Source organism: Delphinus delphis, chromosome 15 (assembly GCF_949987515.2).
Source record: "Delphinus delphis chromosome 15, mDelDel1.2, whole genome shotgun sequence".
Taxonomy (NCBI): Eukaryota; Metazoa; Chordata; class Mammalia; order Artiodactyla; family Delphinidae; genus Delphinus; species Delphinus delphis.
Genome location: NC_082697.1, coordinates 49,725,287 through 49,746,872, shown reverse-complemented (window position 1 = coordinate 49,746,872; position 21,586 = coordinate 49,725,287). Strand labels below are relative to the sequence as shown.

Sequence of the window (21,586 nt, the reverse complement as noted above, 5' to 3'; positions counted from 1 at the left end):
CCACATCTGTGCCTCCCTCTGCCAGGCAGCCTGGCTTGGTGGTGGTGGTGGGGCGCTTCCCAGGGAGTCACATGTCCCCGTGCTCAGAAGCTGAGGCGCCAGGCCCTGCCCCTGGACCTAGCATCCAGCTGCTCAGGCCCAGAGCAAGCATGAGGCCAGGCCCTGGTGTGGGCGTAGCCCACGCCTGCCACTGCCCGGGGGGCCCTGTGAGTCATTGCTGCCAGGGGGTTGGCATCACAGGGACACAACCCTTATCCACTGAAAGGCTGGGCTAATGCCGAGGGCCCCCAACACAGTGTCACGGCAGGCCTCTTGCCCCGCTGGGCACCGTGACCCTGGGAGGGTGCAGCGGGAGGTGGCGGCAGACACAGTGGACCTGGCCCGACGTTTCTCTCCCATGCTTCACCCAAAAGTCTCAGCCCTCCTGTCCCAGCCAGAGACAGGAGGGCGTCACCGTCACCAGGTGGGCTCAGCACAGGCATGGTGGTCTGTCTCCCCTGACTTTGGCCTCCAGCCTCCTCACCAGCCTCCCTGACTCCTCTCTAAGTCACTGCACCCCAGACAGAGGATGGCTGCCAGCTCATGGTTTCACCCTCAACTCCCCAGTCCCAGACACCCCAGGCCCTCAGAGCCATGCTGTGGCCCATGGGCTGTCAGGAGGATACTGGATCCCCTGTGGCAGGGCTGCACTGACGTTGCGGCAGGTGGCAGACTGGGCGGTGGGTGACAGGGCCACGTGAGCCTCCTGCCCAGGAGCTCTGAAGCTGACCTGAGGCCTGTTGGTCTTGGATGGCCCAGAGGGAAGCCATGGGCACCTGGGGCGGGCATGAAAGAGCTCTTTCATGGGCCACTGGGTAGAGATGCCGGAGACGCCAGGCAGGCAGCAGCACCTGATCATGAAATGGTAACAGGGAGGGTGGGGGTGGGTGGGGGTCTTCACAGCCATCCTGAGCAGGGCCAGGTGGCCAGGATGCCTGGGACCCCAGACCTCTGGGGGAACAAGGTAAGGGCCCCAGCAACACAGGCCTGTCTGTGGAGTGGGCTCCCCAGGAGATACCCACTCCTGTAAGGTTCCTCCACGGGAGGAATTCAGGAGGGTCTTGCAGAGTCCAATGGGGTTAGGGGGGTGGGTGAGGGTCTGCTAGGCTCTGAGGGGGAGGTGGTGGAGAGGAGGGCTCTCACCTGCCAGGGAAGCTCAGCCTGGGAGTGGGTCTCAGACCTACTATGTAAGAAGAAGGACCTCACCCTGGGCTGCAGTCCCCGAGGGCTTCCTGGAAGAGGGAGCCTGAGTCTTTGCTCAGCATGGCTAGGGTACAGGGAAGAGTGAGGATCCCGACCTCACACGCCTGCCCTTGCAGGAGACCAACACTGGCTGAGCCTCTCATATGTACATGGGGAAACCAGGGCAGGCAGGACCCACTTGCCAGGGAAACTGAGGCCCAAATGATGTGGGGCTCACCCAGGGCCCCCCAGCAGCTGCTGGTTGAGCTGGAAAGTGGAGCCTCCACCTGGCGTGGATGAACCAGGTGTCAGGCAGGGTCTCCCGAAGGAGAGGAGGTGGAGGCGAGAGGCCTAGGACTGGTAGGGCTTAAAGACCATCTTACCCACAGACGGGTGGGGGGCACATGGGGTAGCCCCCCAAGTTACCCGCAGGGGCCTGGCCTGGCCCACGGGAGGTCAGGATGAGGCTGCTGCCCTCTGCCAAGCTAGGCAGCCGGGCAGAAACTGCCTCATGTCTGACCCCAACCACCTGGGCCCCGGGCCCAGCCACCAGTGGGTGGGGTGCTGCCGTTCCCTGAAGCAGCCTAGCTGTCCCTCCCGGAGGGCTCTGGCCAGCCCAGGTCGGTGGGGGACTTAGAGGGCTGATTCAGAGCCCCCACCTCCATACAGTTCTCCCTGCATCTACCAGGTGCGGGGTCTCCAGCCATGGGGGGTTTGGGAACCGGGACTCCCCAACTATAGGCAGTTAGGGTGCCTGCCACTGCCCAGAGCTAAGGCCCTAAGGCCCCAGGAGGGAGGCAGCTATGGGGAGGAGGGAGCAGCCCCGGAGAAGGAATCTGGAAGCACCAGCTCCCATGGGGTGGGGCTGCCTTGGTCACTCACTGGACCCAGTGGGCTGGCCCCTCCGATCGATGGTGGTCCCCAGGTGCTGTGTTAGGGGGGATGCTGGGGCCACATCCAGGTCCAGGGGAAAGTGTGTGGGGATCCATTAGTGATGTCTGTTGGGGCAGGGGTCTGAGTGTCCAGGAGGGCTCTGCCAGGTGCCCTGTCTGGTGCAGGATGAGGCTCTGGCCACGCCCACTGCAGCCCCTCCAGGGGTCCCAACTGTCCATCCTCACCCAGGCAGCTCCCTGGTCCCACCAGCGCAGTCTCCCCCACACAAGGGGCACAGTTGGGCTGCTGCGGGGGTGGGGGCTCAGCAGGGGTGTCCCCTCTCCACTCCCCGTTTTCCTCCCCCATCCTCTTCCTCCCGTCCTGCCCTCCCGACCCAGCCTCTGCTCTCCTGCTCCTGCTGATGCTGCCCGCAGGGGCCTGGCCTGGCCTGGGGCCGCCCTGCTGGCTGTGTATGCACTGCAGCTGCCCACCCTGGCCCCCGGCTGCCCCCAGCCCGCATGCCCACACACCCGCATGAGCAACAGGGATGAGTGGGTGGGACTGCCCCACGTGCGGCCCACCATCGACATCTCGATCCTCAAAGGTGAGTGTTCCTGGAGAGGTGGCCCCACTGCACCCAGCCCCGCAGGGACACTCCGCAATGAGGGGCATGGGAAGAGAGGCAGGAGAGCAGGGCGACGGCCCAAGGCTAGCTCTGGGAAGGCTGGGCCCCAGGGGGGCACACAAGGGCCTGCTCCCTGCTCCCCATAGCCGCCTCCTCCTGTGGGAACAGGGTGCCCTGGGGAAGGGGCTGTGGATTGGGGGAGATGGTGGGGGGGTGGGGGGGGTGGCAGGCGGGGCTGAGTTTCCCTTCAATTCTGCTCCCCCACCCCAAGGGGAGGTGGGAAGGGGGTCTGGGAGCAGCGCCCCCTTTGAGAGGCAAGACAGGCTGAGCTCTAAGAGGGAGGCACCCTGAAGGCTGGACGGAGGCCACACTGAGGTTGGATTTGGTTACCAACTTCCCAGGCCTCTCCTCCTTCAAAACCCAGTTCAGACACTTCCTCTGGCAGCTACTGGACCCCCCATCGTCCCCGCCGTCCCAGCCATCCCCATGTGACCATCTGCACAGGCCTCAGAACTGCCAGGACCTCAGGGTGTGGCTTCTTTCTCATTGCCCCGTGGAGGGCGGGTTAGCGCCCACCTGACAGATGAGACTGAGGCTCACAGAGGTGAGGTCACTTGCAAGGCCGTGTGGCCAGAGAATCTGACCCTTGAAACCTTGACCAGGGGCTTCCCCTTACCCGCACCCCCTCACAGGTGAGAAGGGTGAAGTGGGGGTCAGAGGCCGCTCCAGCAGGAGCAGGAAGGAGGGCCCGCCTGGCTCCTGGAGCCTCCGTGGCCACAAGGGCCAGAAGGGGCAGGTGGGGCCGCCGGGCACCCTGTGCCAGCGTGCCTACGTGACCTTCTCGGTGGGCTGGCGAGAGGGGCTGCACAGCACCGATGCCCTCCAGGCCGTGCCCTTCGACACGGAGCTGGTGGACCTGGACGGTGCCTTCGACCTGGCCTCCGGCCCCTTCCTCTTTGCCGTGCCCGGCGTCTACGTCCTGAGCCTCAACGTGCACACCTGGAATTACAAGGAGACGTACCTGCGCATCACGTGCAACTGGTGGGCCGCAGCCGTGCTGTATGCGCAGCCCAGTGAGCGCAGCAGGTTGCAGACACAGAGCCCGCTGCTGGCACTGGCCGCGGGTGACGCTGTCTGGGTGCGCATGTTCCAGAGGGATGGCGACAACGCCATCTACAGCGAGCGCGGTGACCTCTACATCACCTTCAGCGGCCACCTGGTCAAGCCGGACGCTGAGCTCTAGCAGTCCCCACGCCACATCCAGCCCTCAACGGCAGTCATTCCCGGAGCCCCGCAGCCCAGGACTGATGCCAGCTGAGATGGAGCACCAACTGCACGCAGACACTGAGCTGAGCACAGGGCTGTGGCAGGAGCAGGACAGACCCGGGCCTGCCCTGCTGGAGATGACACAGACGAAGGTTTCACACCAAGACATTCAGGAAGCAGGCCCTTGTTCCGGGCACGTGGTGGGTGGGGGGTGGGGGGTGGGCCGGAGCATCTCCACACACGATGGAGTTTGCTCCCCTGGTCAAGCTACCTATTCTGCATATAAAGGCTGTGCCAGGAACCACTGCCATGGAGAGCTTTACGAAGCACCTATTGGGTGCCAGGCTGGTTGCTAGGGAGGCTGCAGGGTAGGGGGGGAAGGGGGTCAAGTGCAGATGCCGGCCCTCCTGGAGCCAACGCTAGCAGGAAGCATGATGGATTCTAGGGTGTTCGAGGGCAGCAGAGGCCACAAGACAGGATGCAATGGAGCAGGTTACGGTGCTGGCCCGGCCGGGACGGGTCTCGTCCTTGGTGAACATGCCACCAGCCCTGGTAGGCTGATTTTCTGGGGTTCAGCATCCCCTTGTCTGTCTGGAATGGGCTGGAAGGGGGAGGAAGCTCATACCTGGATGTGCACCTGAGCCCGGGGAGCCCCAGACCCCCACGGTGTCACCTCCTACTTAGGTGTGCTGATGCTGGGCCTGGCGGCAACGGGAAGTGACCAGGCTGGCCTCGTTCCTGTGGACGGGTGTGGGTGGACTTTGGCCATGCTCACTCCACAGGAAGCCCCTGTCCACCCCATAGTCGGAGCCGTCAGGCTACCCCACCCTCGAGCCCACTCTGAATCTTTCCTTTCCTGCCACGTGTCCTCCGGCCACTCTGGGACCTTCTGTCCAGCCCCTGTGGCCCCATCACCTGCCGCCTCCCCTCTGGCCCTCCCCTAGCATCCCCTCCTGCAGCTGCTCCCTTCCGAATGAGGAGTCTGGGCCAGTGAGGCTGCTGGGGCCCTGGCAAGAGCAGCGTCTGGAATCACCGGAGCCTGGTGAGCTGGCTGAGGTCCCGGGCCATGCAGAGGTGGCTGGAGCTGCAGGCTGGCTGGGCTGAGCAGGCCAGGGCCTTCCAGGTGCTGGACAGGCATGGGGGTTTCCACCTCAGAGTCCAGGCCCACAGAATGCCGGCCTGGCTGATCCTGTCTCCTCATCACGTCCTACCCCTGCCCCCACTCTTTCCCACCAGGAGCCCAAAGCATCCTGAGATGGATCTCTGACTGGCTGGGGGCCCCACATCCACCTGGCCCTGGCAGATCCTCTCCAGATCATCATCAGCTGATGGGGGAGGTGGGGAGGGGGTGGGGGCCCACTCATCCTTTTCACAAACAGGCACCTCCTTGTCCCCAGGGAGGGGACACAGCTGGGATCACAGTGACCCTCCCCTGCCACCACAGAACTCAGTTATCCCTCAGGAGCATCAACCCTGAGTGAGGCTGGAGCCAGGAATGTCCCACACCCACCCGTGAACAGCAGAGCCCACCCTCCCAAACACACAGGCCAGGCCAGGCCACACCCTTGACAGGTGGGGAAACTGAGGCCTGGCAAGGGGTGTAGACCCCCAAGCCTGTGTGGGCTGGGAGCTGGTCCCCTCCATGGACTGGGCTGTCTCCCCTAGTATGGCCTGGGACAGTGGGGGAGGCAGGAGATGGGCCCCCACTGGGGAGAGGCTGCTGGGACTCCCTGTCTGCAGGGGGAGGGGGCTTTTTTTTAACATCTTTATTGGAGTATATTGCTTTACAGTGGTGTGTTAGTTTCTGCTTTATAACAAAGTGAATCAGCTATACGTATATATATATCCCCATATCTCCTCCCTCTTGCATTTCCCTCCCACCCCTCTAGGAGGTCACAAAGCACCAAGCTGATCTCCCTGTGCTATGCGGCTGCTTCCCACTAGCTATTTTACATTTGGTAGTATATATAAGTCCATGCCACTCTCTCACTTTGTCCCAGCTTACACTTCCCCCTCCCTGTGTCCTTAAGTCCATTCTCTATGTCTGCGTCTTTACTCCTATCCTGCCCCTAGGTTCTTCAGAACCTTTTTTTTTTTTTTTTTTTAGATTCTCTATATATGTGTTAGCATACGGTATTTGTTTTTCTCTTTCTGACTTACTTCACTCTGTATGAGTGGATGTAGGTCCATCCACCTCACTACAAATAACTCAATTTCGTTTCTTTTTATGGCTGAGTAATATCCATTGTATATATGTGCCACATCTTCTTTATCCATTCATCTGTGGATAGACACTTAGGTTGCTTCCATGTCCTGGCTATTGTAAATAGAGCTGCAATGAACATTGTGGTATATGACTCTTGCTGAATTATGGTTTTCTCAGGGTATATGCCCAGTAGTGGGACTGCTGTGTTGTATAGTAGTTCTATTTTTAGTTTTGTAAGGAACCTCCATACTGTTCTCCATAGTGGCTGTATCAATTTACATTCCCACCAACAGTGCAAGAGGGTTCCCTTTTCTCCACACCCTCTCCAGCATTTATTGTTTGTAGATTTTTTGATGATGGCCATTCTGACTGGCGTTCTGATTTGCATTTCTCTAATGATTAGTGATGTTGAGCATCCTTTCATGTGTTTGTTGGCAATCTGTATATCTTCTTTGGAGAAATGTCTATTTAGGTCTTCTGCCCATTTTTGGATTGGGTTTTTTGTTTTTTTGATATTGAGCTGCATGAGCTGCTTGTAAATTTTGGAGATGAATCCTTTGTCAGTTGCTTCATTTGCAAATATTTTCTCCCATTCTGAGGGTTGTCTTCTCGTCTTGTTTATGGTTTCCTTTGCTGTGCAAAAGGTTTTAAGTTTCATTAGGTCCCATTTGTTTATTTTTGTTTTTATTTCCATTTCTCTTGGAGGTGGGTCAAAAAGGATCTTGCTGTGATTTATGTCATAGAGTGTTCTGCCTATGTTTTCCTCTAAGAGTTTGATCGTCTCTGGCCTTACATTTAGGTCTTTAATCCATTTTGAGTTTATTTTTATGTATGGTGTTAGGGAATATTCTAATTTCATACATTTACATGTAGCTGTTCCGTTTTCCCAGCACCACTTATTGAAGAGGCTGTCCTTTCTCCATTGTATATTCTTGCCTCCTTTATCAAAAATAAGGTGACCATATGTGCGTGGGTTTATCTCTGGGCTTTCTATCCTGTTCCATTGGTCTATATTTCTGTTTTTGTGCCAGTACCATACTGTCATGATTACTGTAGCTTTGTAGTATTGTCTGAAATCTGGGAGCCTGATTCCTCCAGCTCCATTTTTCTTTCTCAAGGTTGCTTTGGCTGTTTGGGGTCTTTTGGGTTTCCATACAAATTGTGAAATTTTTTGTTCTGGTTCTGTGAAAAATGCCATTGGTAGTTTGATAGGGATTGCATTGAATCTGTAGATTGCTTTGGGTAGTAGAGTCATTTTCACAATGTTGATTCTTCCAATCCAAGAACATGGTATATCTCTCCATCTATTTGTGTCATCTTTAGTTTCTTTCATCAGTGTCTTATAGTTTTCTGCATACAGGTCTTTTGTCTCCTTAGGTAGGTTTATTCCTAGATATTTTATTCTTTTTGTTGCAATGGTAAATGGGAGTGTTTCCTTAATTTCTCTTTCAGATTTTTCATCACTAGTGTATAGGAATGCAAGAGATTTCTGTGCATTAATTTTGTATCCTGCTACTTTACCAAATTCACTGATTAGCTCTAGTAGTTTTCTGGTAGCATCTTTAGGATTCTCTATGTATAGTATCATGTCATCTGCAAACAGTGACAGCTTTACTTCTTCTTTTCTGACTTGGATTCCTTTTATTTCTTTTTCTTCTCAGATTGCTGTGGTTAAAACTTCCGAAACTATGTTGAATAATAGTGGTGAGAGTGGATACCCTTGTCTTGTTCTTGATCTTAGAGGAAATGGTTTCAGTTTTTCACCATTGAGAACGATGTTGGCTGTGGGTTTGTCATATATAGCCTTTATTATGTTGAGGTAAGTTGGGAGGGGGCTTTCTGTCAGCCGCCCACCCCAGGGCCTGGGCCTGCAGCCTCCCTTGAGGGCTGTGACAGTCCCGCCGAGGCTGGATCTCGGCCAGCTCTGGACCAGGATAGGGGCTCCTGGCGTCCCATGTATGAGACCCTCGCATCCCCCGTGCAGGCCCTACAGCCCCATGAGGAAGCTGAGACTCAGAGGCGTGGGTCCCTGAGCTCAGGCCTGGGCAGAGCAGGCCTTTGACTCCAGACCCCAAGCACAGGCAGGGGTCTGTACCACAAGATGCATAGCATCAGGGTCTCAAAGGGATTCCTGCCCCCAGGAGCCCCAAGGCCCGACTAGGCCCAGCCGTGGCACATGGCAGATGGCAGCAAGACTCTGGGGGGCTTGTTACAGCCAAGGGGTCGGGGGTTGGAGTAGGACATTCTGACTGGTGAGGCCCTGGCCCTACTAGAGACTAGAGGGTGCTGGGTGGGACCTCGGGAAGCCAGAGGAAAGGCCGGGACCCCTCTCCCCCATCCACATCCTGGGACCTGGCCCCTCCCGGGATGCTGAGTTGGGCTGAGAAGCCTCAGGCTGCACTTTGGCCCTTTGGCCTGTGTCCTTTTATGGCTGGAATAGCTGGACACGCCCAAGGTGCTTGGCAACCATCAGGGCATCAGGAGCCACTTCAGAGCGCTAATGGGGGCCGTGGTGGCTGGGAAGGTTCCACTGTAGAGATAAAGGTGCCCGAACAGGAGTGCGGGGGGTTGGAAGGACCCCAGTGTCCCTCTCTCCTCCCGGGTCCTGGACTCCCCTGCCACCCTGACAGGGACCCAGACCCACTGCATGCTGCAGGCCAACCTGGCCGGGCAGGGCCAGGAGAGCAGCCCCTGTCCAGCAGCTTCAGACAAAGCCTGGGCTCTTTCTGGCTCCTTGTGTGGCCTCAGCTCCCCTGTCCGGTATCAGGGTACAGAGCCCTCCATGCTGCGCTGGGCCCTGAGGGTGCAGGCCGGGGTGGGCATTCCCGTGAAGGCTTCAGACCCCATGGCTGCTCGGCCTCCCTCCCACTCACTCTGTCCACGGTGCCTGGAAGGGCGGTGCTGGGGCAGCTCGGCTGAGCCTCCCGGGACAGACCTGCTCCCAGCTGGCGACCCAAGAGAGCAGAGCAGGCCAGGCCAGAGAGTGTCTGACCAACTCCAAATCCAAGGCCACCCCCCATGCTCAGAGAACCAGGGACAGGGTGGGGGCTCCCCTTAGTGTGGCCGAGAACCCCTCGGAGGCAGCCGGCCAGAGCCTCAGAGCACAGGGATGTGCCAGGGGACACTGTGGGTGGGTCCAGGGCAAGGCGGCGGTGCCTGCATCCCCCCAGCCCAGGTTTATTTAAAAACAGCGACTGAGAACAGGGTATGATGAGGTGAAGTTGTTATCTCTGCAAAGTGATGGGCGGCCCGAGACCCAGAAATCCACAGGCCCAGGCTGCAGCCCTGACCGCTTAGGAGACGAGAAGGGAAATGGCCCCAGTCAGAGCAGCAGCCTCTAGGCACCCTCTGCGGGGCCTCGGTGCAATCAGGACTGGCCTGCTGCAGGAGAAGAAAGCTGGAAAAGACTAGAATACAGGGCAGCCTGAGAGATGGATCCTGCGGGAGCCAGTTTCCCATATCAGTTTATCCATTTGGTGGAATTCCAACAAAACACCCATTTTTAAAACTTGGGTGAAATTCATATACTATAAAATCTACCATTTTAAAGTGAACAATACAGTGGCATTTAGTACATTCACAACGTCGTGCAACCCACATCTCTATCTGGTTCCAGAACGTTTTCATCACCCCACAGAAATCCCGAACCCGCGAGCTGGCACTCCCCCCACCCCGCCCCCAGCCCCTGCTTTGTGTCTATGGATTTGCTGCTTCTGGACATTTTGTGTAAGTGGAATCACAAACTCTGTGGCCTCTCGTGTCCGTCCGTGTTGTAGTGTGTGCTGGCCCCTCACCCCTTGCCACGGCTGAGGGGCGCCCCACTGTGCGGATGGACCACGGTTTGCCTGTTCACCTGTTGAGAAACATTCAGGCTGTTCCCACCGTTTGGCTATTGTTTGTGCTACGATGAACACCTGCGTATAACACCCATTTTCTAACTTTGTAAAATAGTGTTGAAGGGCGCTTGGGGGAATGGGTAGGCAGGAGCCAGCTCAGTTCTGTGTGCTCTCTTGGACATGGAAACAGATTTGGAAGATATGGTGACGAGTGCAGTGACCACCAGGCAGACAACAGGAACCCCCAGAGGCCAGTCACCCAGGGGGACAAGAGCCCGAGGTACAAGCGAGGTTGGGATGAGGGGGCATTTGCGTTCAAGGGTCACCTCATGGACTAAAGCAGATATCAGTGAAGTAAAGAGTTGTCAGCAATATAACCATTAAAAATATGTGGGACACACACAACGCACAACAGCCAAAAAGTGGGAACATCCAGGTTATCTATCGATGATGAACCAATAAAGTGTTATTGGTCCCTCCATACACATTTTATGGAGTGTGTATTGTACCACAACTAAAAAATACGTGGGAATATTTAGCTAATTTCTGGATGGGAAAGACATATTTTTTTAAAAAAAGGAGGAATTTCCCAAGCAGAAGAGGGATAGGTTTGATTTTGTAAAAACAGAAAATGTTGTTCTACATCAGTCCTGAAGCCAAAACTCATGACGCTAGGAAGTGCTCCTGCCTTGGGGAGAGCAAGGGTGGGGTTCCTGCCTTCTAATGAGCCCCCAGATGGACGGAGAAATCTTGAGAGGACAGGAGATTCATCCGTGAGGGAAGGAGTGCTCCTTCTATACCGACCACCAAGGGCATCGCGTCCAGATATTGTTTCCAAGCTGCCTGATCACCACCATCATCTGTGTCCCTCAGGGAACCTGTGGGCCAGGCCTCGTGGGCCCCAGCAGGGTGGCTCCAGAGGACACATGGGCAGACAGGTCCACAGTCCAGAGGGCCGAGAAGGCCGCAGCCATGGGTCAGGAGAAGGAAACCCAGCAGCGCAGCTCAGGGGAGCCTGGGTCCCCTCCCCTTTGCATCAACAGCTTCCAGATCCTGCCTGGTCCCAGGCACCCCTCAGCATGGCCCCTGGGGGCTCAGCTAGGAGGGAGGGTGGGAGCCGGGCTCCAGTGTGGGGAGAGGTCGGGGGACCCTGGAAGCTGACCCTCATCCTAGGGCCGCCCTCTCAGGCCTGATAACCACAAGGGCACGGACCCCTACGGACCAGGCCACCTTTCAGGTGCCCAGCAATGGGAGCCTGGCAGCATGTGGGAAGGGGGAGGGGAGAGGGTGGGCACTCCGTCCCCAGAACGGCTGCTGCCTTCGGCTGCAGGAGGGCCGTGGGTCTCCTTGTCCTGAGAGCCCCATCCCCCACCCGCCAGGTGGTAAAACTACCCACCCACCACTCTGCAAAACATCCTTTAATTAAACCCTCCTCAAACTGCCCAAACGGAGGGGATACCTGTTTCCTGGGGGGCGGGGGGTGGGTGGGACAAGTGGGGGGCACGGGGAGCCACTCGGGGTGGGAGCAGAAGGGAATCATGGCCAGTCCCCATTGCCCAGCGCCGGCCCCTGTGGATGGCACCAGGAGGACCATGCCCTCCCCCTCCTGGGGTGCCCAGGTGCCCACACCCACAGGCCCAGCGCCCTATACCCCGCAGCCACGGTCAGCTGTCTGTGCAGACGCCACGGAAGAGAGTGGCTGAGAAAGGGCCTCAACCCCCCTCCCCAGAGGCAGGGGCCAGGGGAGGGAGGTTTGCTCGGGCAGAGACCCTGCTGCCCCCAGTGTGGGGACCCACGCAGGTGGAGCCCCCAGACCCCCATCAGTGCAGATACAACAAATGCATAGCTGTCACCACCATGTCCAGATATGCAGCCTGAGGGAGTGGGGAGGGGGTGGGCCTGGGACAGGGAGGAGCAAGGGCCCTGGAGAGGGGTGAGAGCTCGGGGAGGGAAGGACGGAGACGGGGACCCCAGTCAGGCTCCTGGACAGTCACTGGACCTTCAAGGTAAGGACCCCAACTGGACAGAGCCGCCATCACTCAATTATCAATCATCACATCAATCACTCAGTTATTCATTCAGCAAACACACTTCAGGTTCATGGTGGCCAGACCAGCCCTCAGGAGCCAGGATAGCATGGGCCAGTCTGCACAGGACAGCAGCGGAAGGGAGGCAGCACTTTAGGGCTGGGATCCCCCATCAGCCAGGATGGAGCGGGGTCATGGACCCAGCAGTCTCTCCAGGTCCTCAGCCCACCCAGTCCTTGAAGTCCAGGGTTCTGCTGGGGCCCTGACAGGTGACCAGCCAAGACCCTATTCTCAACGTCGATCACCTCCCTGACACCCCCAAAGGGTGTCCCAGCTCTCAGCCCCCAGATTCCTGTGGGAAGTTCTTCCTGGTGTCTACCCATGGTCTGCCTTCCTCCTGTCCCAAAATGCCCAAGAGGGTGGGCCCTTCCTGACCCTTCCTTGGGGCCCTACCCAGGGCACCCCTCACTCAGCCCTCAGGGTGGGCCAGCCTTGGTCTCCCTCACTGTGGGGCTACAACACCGGCTCTGCCTGTGGGGGCTGCGCCTCCGTCACCCACCCCTCCCACCCTGCACCCCCCCTGCCTGGCAAACAGCCCCCCCCATCCCGATCCCAGAGGAAGCCTCACCCTGCCCCGCGGGCCGGATTTCCTGAGTAAGGTCACTCTGGGAGCCACTGGAGCCCAGTGGCCAATAAAACCCATCGATGCGGAGAGAGAGACAGTAAAGCAGGTCACCCCCCGAGGGCACTTGCTCTCCCCGCCCCCTGCCCCACTCAGGGCCTGTGGACCCGGGACCTGCAAGCAGTGTGGTGGCGGCTCTGTGGTCCCCGCAGCTGTGCCCAGCCTGTGCTGGGTGCGGAGGGCAGTGGTCAGTCCAGGCTGCATCCCCAGGCCCACCGTGCCATGTCCACGGTTCCCTGGGCTTACGTTTCTCCTGGAACACTCCTGTCCCCGCTTCCCTACAGGCTCTCAGCAGTGCCTAGTCCTCACTTCCTCCCATTCGGTGTCCCACCATGGCCAGTCCTGGTCACCAGCTCCCACCCGGACCCAGGGTCCATGGGCTGCCTGGAATCAGCTCCTCCACTCGCTGGGTCCATCAGGCTCTGGGCACACACACAGGCACACACATGTCTACACATGCACTCACACACAGGCACACACACTCACAAGCAGACACATGCACACGCATACACACCCACACATTCACACATATATACACACAGGCACATGCACGCACAGAGGCACATACACACACACACTCACACACAGGCACACATGCACACACACTCACGCCCCTCACACCCATCACAGGCAGGACTGGTCAGGTTGCTGCTGGTGTCTGCAGTCCCCACACGGGCACTCTTGGCTGGCGCTACCCTGGGGAGGGAGATCAAGATGCCAAATCAATTGGGAGAAATTGACCTGGGCAGATATTTCTGAGCCATCTGCTTGCTCCCCCAAATTATTCTGAGTGGATGCACTTTGCATCCGAACCCAGGGGTGGTGGGAAGTGGTTGGTTGAACGAACATGTTTCTCCCAGGCACCCATCCCTCCCTGGGATGCTGGTCCCCCTAGGGCCGGGCGGGGGTGGCTTTAGTCACCCCCACCCCCAAGACGGAGCCCAGGAGTGGCAGAGACAGCCTGGGGCTCAGGAGGCAGCCGTGTTCCCACTTGATCAGGGATGGGGGCAGGGGCCCCAAATGAGCCACCCACTCCCCGCACCCACCAGCCATGGAAGAATCAGATGCATCCCCTGCATCCTCCGGGGCCAAATCCTAACCCTGCCACCCCCAGGAGGCGAGCCGGGACAGCCCCAGCCCTGTGGTTCCTTTCAGCTGGCTCGTGTGCTCTTTCCCCTGCCTTATCATCTAAGTGTCCTGCTGCCCACTTCCAGCTGGGTGTTTGCCTACCCCCATCCAGCCGAGTATGATCCACTTGCTCTGATTTGCACTGGCTTCAATCGGCTCCAGGGACAATATTTGCTCTGGGAAAGAGTCAAACATTTATTCTCTAATTTATTCAGGGAGCGGTTGTCAAACACAAGCGCCCTTATTATGTGATCTCGTTTCCAGGGCTTGGCCTCTGTCTGGGGTCCGTGCCGAGGCCCAGGTAGCGCTGACCCAGGCTTTCCCCTGCTCAGCACGGCTCTGCCTGCTCCCCGCACCCTCCTGGTGTCGGCATCCTGCTCTGGGACAACTGAGGACACCTGAGTTGGGGGCGGCACTGGGCACGGCTGTCTCAGATGGGGGCTTGCGGGTGAGTGATCCCCACATTCTGGCTCTTCTCCTTCCAGCCTCGCAAAGAGGCCCAAGCACCAGGGAGCCCAAGGCCTTTCCCAGCGAGGCTGCCAGGGCATCTTCTCTGGGACCCGTTTTCGGGCCTGGGGGGTGGGAGGAGCGCATTTCTCGGGGGTGGAGAGGACAGGAAGCCGAATTCCTCCAGGGTCTGGCATCTGCGTACGCCTCACTCGGCCTGGCCTCTCCAGTCTGCTGTTTGCCTCGGGAGGCCGCTCCCCCCACTGCTGTCTGGCTATTTCTCCTCTTCTGCTCCAGTCCCCCTCCTTCTCCGGGAAGGAAAGCAGAAGAGGTGGCAGTGGGTTCCTGTACCCTCACCTGCCCCCGCTCCACACACCCAGGACGGCCTCTCCCGGGGTCCCCTCCCGCGGCCTCCACGCTCACAGCTTGCTGGTCTGCATGAGCCCGTTGGCCTCGCAGCTGCGTGCGGGCAGCATGGCCTCCTGCAGCCGGCTGCTCTGGCCCGGCCGTGGCTCCGTGGCATCCGCGTCCTCAGTGCCGTAGCTCTTGCGGAGGCACAGAACCTTCCGGAAGCTCTGGCGGAAGTTGTCGGAGAGGAAGCCGTAGAGCAAGGGGTTGGCACAGCTGTTGGCATAGGACAGCACGACCACAAAGAAGTAGGCGCCGGCGGAGGCGGGCTCCTCGGGCAGCACAAAGGCCAGGTTGACGATGTTGACGATGAAGAAGGGCAGCCAGCAGCCCACGAACACCAGCACCACCACCACCACCATGCGGGTCACCTTGCGCTCTGAGCGCCGCCGCGTGGAGCCCACGCGCATGCCCGAGGCCTTCAGCTTCACCACGATGAGCAGGTAGCACAGGCAGATGACCAGCAGCGGCCCAAAGAAGCCTAGCACGGACGTGTAGATGATGAAGATAGCACCCCACAGGCCCACAGGCTCTGGCCAGCTGAGGTTGCAGGTGTTCCACCCCTCCTGGATGTCTGCAAACACCACCAGCGGCAGTGACATGACCAGAGAAAAGGCCCAGACCGTGGCGCTGGCCAGCTTGGCCACCCGAGGGCGGCGCCAGCGGGCGGAGCGGATGGGGTGGACCACGGCCAGGTAGCGGTCCACGCTCATGACGGTCAGGCAGAAGATGCTGGTGAACTGGTTGATGCCGTCCAGCGTCATGACCAGGCGGCAGAGCACGGGGCCGAAGGGCCAGTAGGAGATGGCGTTCTGCGTGGCCACGAAGGGCAGCCCCAGCATGAGGAGCACGTCGGCCACGGCCAGGTTGAGGATGTAGATGTTGGTGACCGTCTTCATCTTGGCGTGACGCAGTACCACGTAGATGACCAGCGCATTGCCGCCTAGCCCCACTGTGCACACCAGCAGGTAGAGCACAGGCACCACCACCGCCCGGGCGCCCGGTGAGGGCACCAGCCCCGCCAGCGTCCCATTCTCGCCGCCGCTGCCTGTGGCTGCCGAGGAGGCATTCCAGCTGGTCAGTGGGGAGGCCGGGAACAGAGGCTCCATCGTGGCCGCCGCGGGCAGGGCAGGGTGAGCGGGAGCGCCGGGCGCATCCACTGCAAGAGAATGAAGCACACGGAGCGACTGACCAGGAGGGTGTCTCCCCTGCGCCCGGCCCCACTGGCCCAGGAGGCGCAGGATTACCCCGTGGCGCCAGGTAAACATGATTACTCATGTTCAACTGGGCTGGGAATCACATTAAGCAAATTGTTTGGAAAACAAGCCCAGAGAGGAAGGAGCAGCAGGACAGCTGCCGTGGGGGCAACGGGCAGACGGCCCTGTGAGCCCAGACGCCGTCTGTCGATACCACGATGGCTTCCAGAGACCTGACCGTCCCTCTCCACCCCAATGCCCCCCTTCCTGGCTCACCCATGGCCACTCTCGAGTCTGTGGCTGGCACCGTCTCTCTGAGGCCTTGTGGAGTCCTGGGGGTGGCACTGATACACCCAACTTGCAGATAAGGGACTAAGGATGGTGGGAGTCACCTCCCCAGGGACTCGCAGGACAGGTGGAGAGGGGTGGGGGGAGGGATAAGGAGGCTGAAACATCGGCTGGGCACCGCAAGCCCAGGCCAGCCAGAAGTGCAGTGACACCGGCCAAGCCCGCTCTCCTGGGTGACCCCAAAGCTGGACTCTGGGTTGCCTCCTGGAACCATCGGAGGGTGCCGGGCCTTCCGTGTGGCTGAAAAACCAGAACTCAGGCTGCAGAGGCTCTGCCAGTGTCCAACTGGTGAGCCACGTCCGTGTCACCCCAGCAAAGCCCCAGCCGCATGACCAAGAGGAGCTGGTTTCCCTGCCCCCAACAGCTATCCGCCACAGCATGGATGTCACTGGGCCAAGGAGACGACCAGGGACATAGATGCACATGCTCTCTGGCAGGGCCATCACCCAGCCCAAGGACAGCAAGTCTGAAGCCCCAGGCAGAGGGCACCGAGCGGGAAGGGGTATATGAGGACCCCACACCATGAACAAGCAAACACATGACAGGCAGAGACGAATTACAGCCTGGGCCACTGGCCAGGAGGAAATGCACGTGTGCGTGTGTGGCGGGGGAACGATATGGGAAGCGTGGACAGAGGGAAGGCTTCGGGGTGATGGGGTTTTGTAGAGAAAGAGCCAAGGCAAAGATGGGGGAATGGCATCTGCAGGTCAGGGTGATGGGCACACGTGTATCCATTATATTGTTTTTGTACTTTTCTCTATGTTTAAATTGTTCATAAAAACGGTGATGCTCAGGAGAAAATAAATACCTCCATTGATGAGAAGAGGAGGAAGGGAAGATGGGGGCTGACACCTCCGGCAGGGGATGTGGGGCTAGCAGGGAGTCTAAGTGCCCCCAGGGGACCAAGACAAGGGCCTGAGCGGGGCTGGAAAGGGCCGTAATGACAAGCCAGGGTCAGCTGACCCCCCGTGCTCCCAAGTCACCTCAGCACAGAGGCCGCCAGGCCCGGACTGGGGACCCCAGGGTTGGGGAGGGCAACTGAAATCTTGTAGACAAGGGGGCAGAATAACCAACTCTGACAACGACAGGGAAAAACCCTCTGCCAGATGGGCGGACACACCCGGATGCTAACAGACACTGGGAAACGCGACCCAGAAAATCAACAGTGAGAAGGTGGATCAGTGGATTCGTTTCAGGTGAAATAAAAGTAAATGACTGAACAAGTGTGCTTAAGATATGTGTTAAAATGTTTAGAATCCTCTAGGAATGGATAAAAATATTCTGAAATGAATTTGGCTTCTGTCTAAGGAGTAAAATGAACAAGTGTCTATTTTTGAAAATTACAACTCTTGGGTGTGAAAAACATCATCATTTGGACAAAAAAAAAAGCCCCACAAAAGTCTGGACACAGATGAAGAGAGAATGGGGGAATCGGAAGAGGGGCTGAAGGACTCCCTCGGAGCAGGTGCAGTGGTGGGGGTGCAGAGGTACCTGCAGAACTGACTCAGGGCAAGAGTCCTGCTCAAAAGGGAAACCCTGTCCCTAACAGGATAAAGAAAAAATGCAGCAGCGTCAGAGTCAACCTACAGAGAGTCGAGGACGAAGAGAAAACCCTGAAGAACGCAGACGGGCTGCCTGTACGGAAACCCAGAACAGTGCGGGTTAGGATAGGACAACAGGTTCCGTAAGCGGGGTGGCGGGGGGAACTGGGGGAGCCGGGGGAGAGAGAAACGCTGTCACCCCTGGAATCCCCACCGGGAGGAGGCTTCCGGCTGGCCTGAAGGGGAAAGAGACCTTTCTCTGTGCGTTGCTGAATTTGCTGGTCCAGGTGCTGAGCACACCTGCTGTATATCATGACCTGATATGAGGTGTATGACAAAAAATTCTGTTAAAAAAAAAGGCCAAGGTAGGCTGCCAAGGGATGACGCATTTCAAGACAAAGCTGGCGGCGGGTGGGGGTGGGGGGGACTTGCCCCGTGGTCCAGTGGTTAAGACTCTGCACTTCCACTGCAGGGGGTGCAGGTTCGATCCCTGGTTGGGGAACTAAGATCCCACATGCCGTGAGACGTGGCCAAAATAAATAAATAAATAAATAAATAATAAAAAAGATGTTTTAAAATACAAAGCTTGGGGGTCCCTTGGGCTGTGCTCTGGGTTGGGGGCAGGGGTGGGTGGGGCTGGTGCCCAGGTGGCAGGAGGGACACCCCGGACACTCTGAGACTGGACACCTGCAGGCTTGATCTGGTGGGTGGGAATTGACCTGTTGATCCCTGTTCCCCAGGGCCTGGCACAGAGGGGCCCCCTCACATTTTAAAAAGAAATTAAATGTAAAATAATGTTTAAAGCTCCCTTGAGGTGCTAATGGGGAAGGAATTCTAGAAGGACGCTGGTCTGGAGACAGCCAGGTGGATTGTGTGAGCATCAGGGTGGAGAGTCCTGGGGCTACACCCTCTCCCCAAAGATATCCAAAGCAGAGGGTTTCTGGGGGCTGGGTGGAGAAGAAGGAGCTCAGACGCACCTGAACGTGAGTTTGATTCTAAATCAGATGAGCACCTTGTCTTCAGGAAGCGGCCAGGTGTTCCTGCTGCCCAGAACCCAGAGGGTGCTGAGCAGACTGCCAGGCCCCTGCATCCCCCCAGATACCCCAACGCCTGAGTTAAACTTCAGAGAAGTGAAGAACAAAATTAGGTTGATCGTGCCGCTCCTGCCTCTTGGAACATAATTCTGCAAGAGCCATCATTCAGAGAGAGCAATCTTCTTAGTCACAGAAATCACACGCTCGTGGGGAACTTATCCCTCCAGCCCTTCCCCTCTGCGGGTAAGGGATTCGGGGTGGGGGGTAGCTGAGGAACGACCACGGGCCAACACTGGGGCTTTCTGACCCAGAGGCCCCCACCAGGAAGGGACCACCTGCCCACTGCTGTGGCACAGGGAATAGAGCCCACCCCCTGCCCCAGCCCTTCCCTACACACTGGCCAAGGGGTCTTAGGTAAGTCACACCACTTCTCTGAGCCCTGGCTCCCTGTAATAGGTGACACCTACAAAGCCACTGAGCAGAGGAAATGAGTCCAGGCACACAGTGGCGCTCAATAGCTGCTGAGATGTCTGACACATAGTAGTGCTCAATAGCCACTCCCACCCACGTGCCCCAAACAGCCCAGCACCTCCTCCCCAGCACCAGGAGCCCTGGGCTCTGTGGAGAATGTGCCAGAGCCTCCCCGGGGGACCTGGGAGGGGGCCTCGGTGCTCAAGTGTGCCATGCCCTGGGGGAGGATCAGCATGGTCCAATTCCTTCTAGGCTCACCCAGTGTGAGGTCAGCAGGAAGGAGCCGGCCCTGCAGCCCAGGGGCAGCTGTGGAAGCCACCGAGATCGAGATCGAGGCTTGCTGGTCCTGGGGCCTCACCTGTGCAGGGTGGGGGCAAATGGGCGGAGGATGTCGTGGCTAAGAGGACAGGCCTCAGCACCACCCAAGGGCCCCCACCCAGGCCTGCCTCCCCTGGGACGGCCTGGATCGTGGGTGCAGCCGATGGCAACCCCCATTCCTGTCCCTCCCCTGAAACACGCTCCATCTATCCTTAAGGCAGCCTTGGTCTGGGGTATCCCTTCCACATGAGGGGGAAACCGAGGTGGGTGAGGGTGGGCTCCATGCAGCAACAGGGAGGCCAGGCTGGTACAGCCCCCTCCTCAGGGTCTCTGCAGGGTCTGCATGCCCTGCAAGAAGTTTCCAAAGCCACATTTGGCCCCCAGCATACTTTCTCAGAACTCCCGGCCACTATCTCACTGGGAACCAATGGTGGGTCATTGTTATCGGTGCCAGGCGACCACGTCTGCCCAGGAGGCTCCCCGTCCTCCCCTCGAGTGGCCACTGTCCCCAGGAACCTGTTCTCTTCAAAGGAGGCTCAGCAGCAGCCAGGACTGCCTCACACTTTGCGCAGCAGGTGCTCTCCCACTCGCTTTCTCCCCAGAACCCCAGGCCGGCAGGAGGGGCAGGGACAAGGCAAGTGGGCAGGTGAGGGCCCCACCTGGACCCTGGGTGGGCAGATAGCACACAGGTGAACTTCCAGGCCGCGTGCTCCCTTCTGGAGAGGGTGGCCCCCAGAGCACAGGTGCCAAGGCCTGGACACGCCAGGGTTCCAGCCCCAGCCGCCAGGGCCCCAACCCCTCTACTCCCCAGTCCAGGGTGAAGCACACCGGGAACCCCAGGACCAGGCACCTTGTGCTCTGCAAGGCAGGGCCCTGGAGCTGGCCCAACACTGCCTGCACTCTTCCCACCGCTCACGGACCACCGCCTCCCCTCTGCCAGCACCCCCCACCCAGGGGCCCCCGCGGCTCCTGCGCCCTCCGCGGTCTGCTTTTTTCGCACCCACTCCAGCCACAGCCTCCTCGCGAAACCTCCCGGCTGCGCCGCCCACCCTCGCCAGCCCCTGGGCGAGCCCCGCTGCGGCGCCCTCCGTGAGGAGGTCGGGCCGGGAAAGTCACGGTGGGCAGAGCCAGAGCGGGTCGACCCAGTCTCCCTGAGGTTTCTGCCCTGACTCTGGCACATCGGGTCCAGAGGCCGGAGGATGGCGAGGGTGGGGAGCGAGGGAGTGGGAGAGGATGGCGGCCGAGGCTGGGGAGCAGACGGAAGGGGAGGGGAGGGACTCAGGACGGAGGCAGGAGAGCTCCAGGAGTGCCAGGGCGGCGCAGGGCTGCGCGCAGGGTGGTGAGACTCGTGGAGAGGGTAAAGGAGATCTGTGAGGGACCCTGGCGAGAGCGGAGGGAAGGGGCGAGGGCGGGGATGCGGGGGGCAGGGGCGCGCGGCACTCACCTGGGCAGGGCAACCCCTTGGGCCCTCGGGGAGCCAAGTGCCCGCGCTGCGCTGGCTCAGGACTCTGGGCTCCTCTCTGGGGCTCGGGGTGCTGACAGGGAGGCGGGGAGCGGTAAGCGTCGGAGGGAGGTGGGGGTGCCTGGGGCGGGGCGAGGGGCGGGGCTGGGGGCGGGCACTCGGCTCCCCGCGGGGCCCCACGCCCAGTCCATCCTCTGTCCCTTGCTCCTCCCCGGGCCTCCGCAGTTCACCCGCAACCCTCGTCCCGTAGGCGGCGACTCCGATGACAACGGCACCCCCACTACATTCTCTTCTGTCCGCTCTGGCCGCAGACCCGAGCTTGGGGGGTCCTGTCCCCAGAAGGGGTTTGAGGGGACTCAAAGTGCCCTTCCGAAAGTCTGAGGAGGATTGAGGAGGGGCCCTCAACTCGGGGTGAAGCGCTGGAGGCTGACTCTGATGGATAGAGTGGGGCTGTGTCCGAGAGATGGGGGTCAGGACGACGGCCAAGGGGCAGCAGG

At 59.1% G+C, this 21,586-nt stretch overlaps 2 protein-coding genes across 2 annotated transcripts; one reads left to right on the top strand and one right to left on the bottom strand.

Annotated features, from left to right (window-relative positions):
• Positions 1–1,732: 1,732 nt before the first annotated feature.
• C1QTNF8 (C1q and TNF related 8) lies at positions 1,733–3,962 on the top strand. Its single transcript, XM_060030984.1, is given in 4 exon segments — positions 1,733–1,841; positions 2,493–2,614; positions 2,617–2,698; positions 3,412–3,962. Coding segments are annotated over 4 exon segments (864 nt in total).
• Positions 3,963–14,730: 10,768 nt separating this feature from the next.
• Positions 14,731–21,153, bottom strand: SSTR5 (somatostatin receptor 5). Its single transcript, XM_060032979.1, has 2 exons — positions 21,072–21,153; positions 14,731–15,878 (listed from the first exon to the last, which is right to left on the bottom strand). Exon 2 carries the CDS (start codon positions 15,826–15,828, stop codon positions 14,731–14,733), a length of 1,098 nt encoding a protein of 365 aa, XP_059888962.1. The 5' UTR covers positions 15,829–15,878; positions 21,072–21,153.
• Between the last annotated feature and the right edge of the window lie 433 nt (positions 21,154–21,586).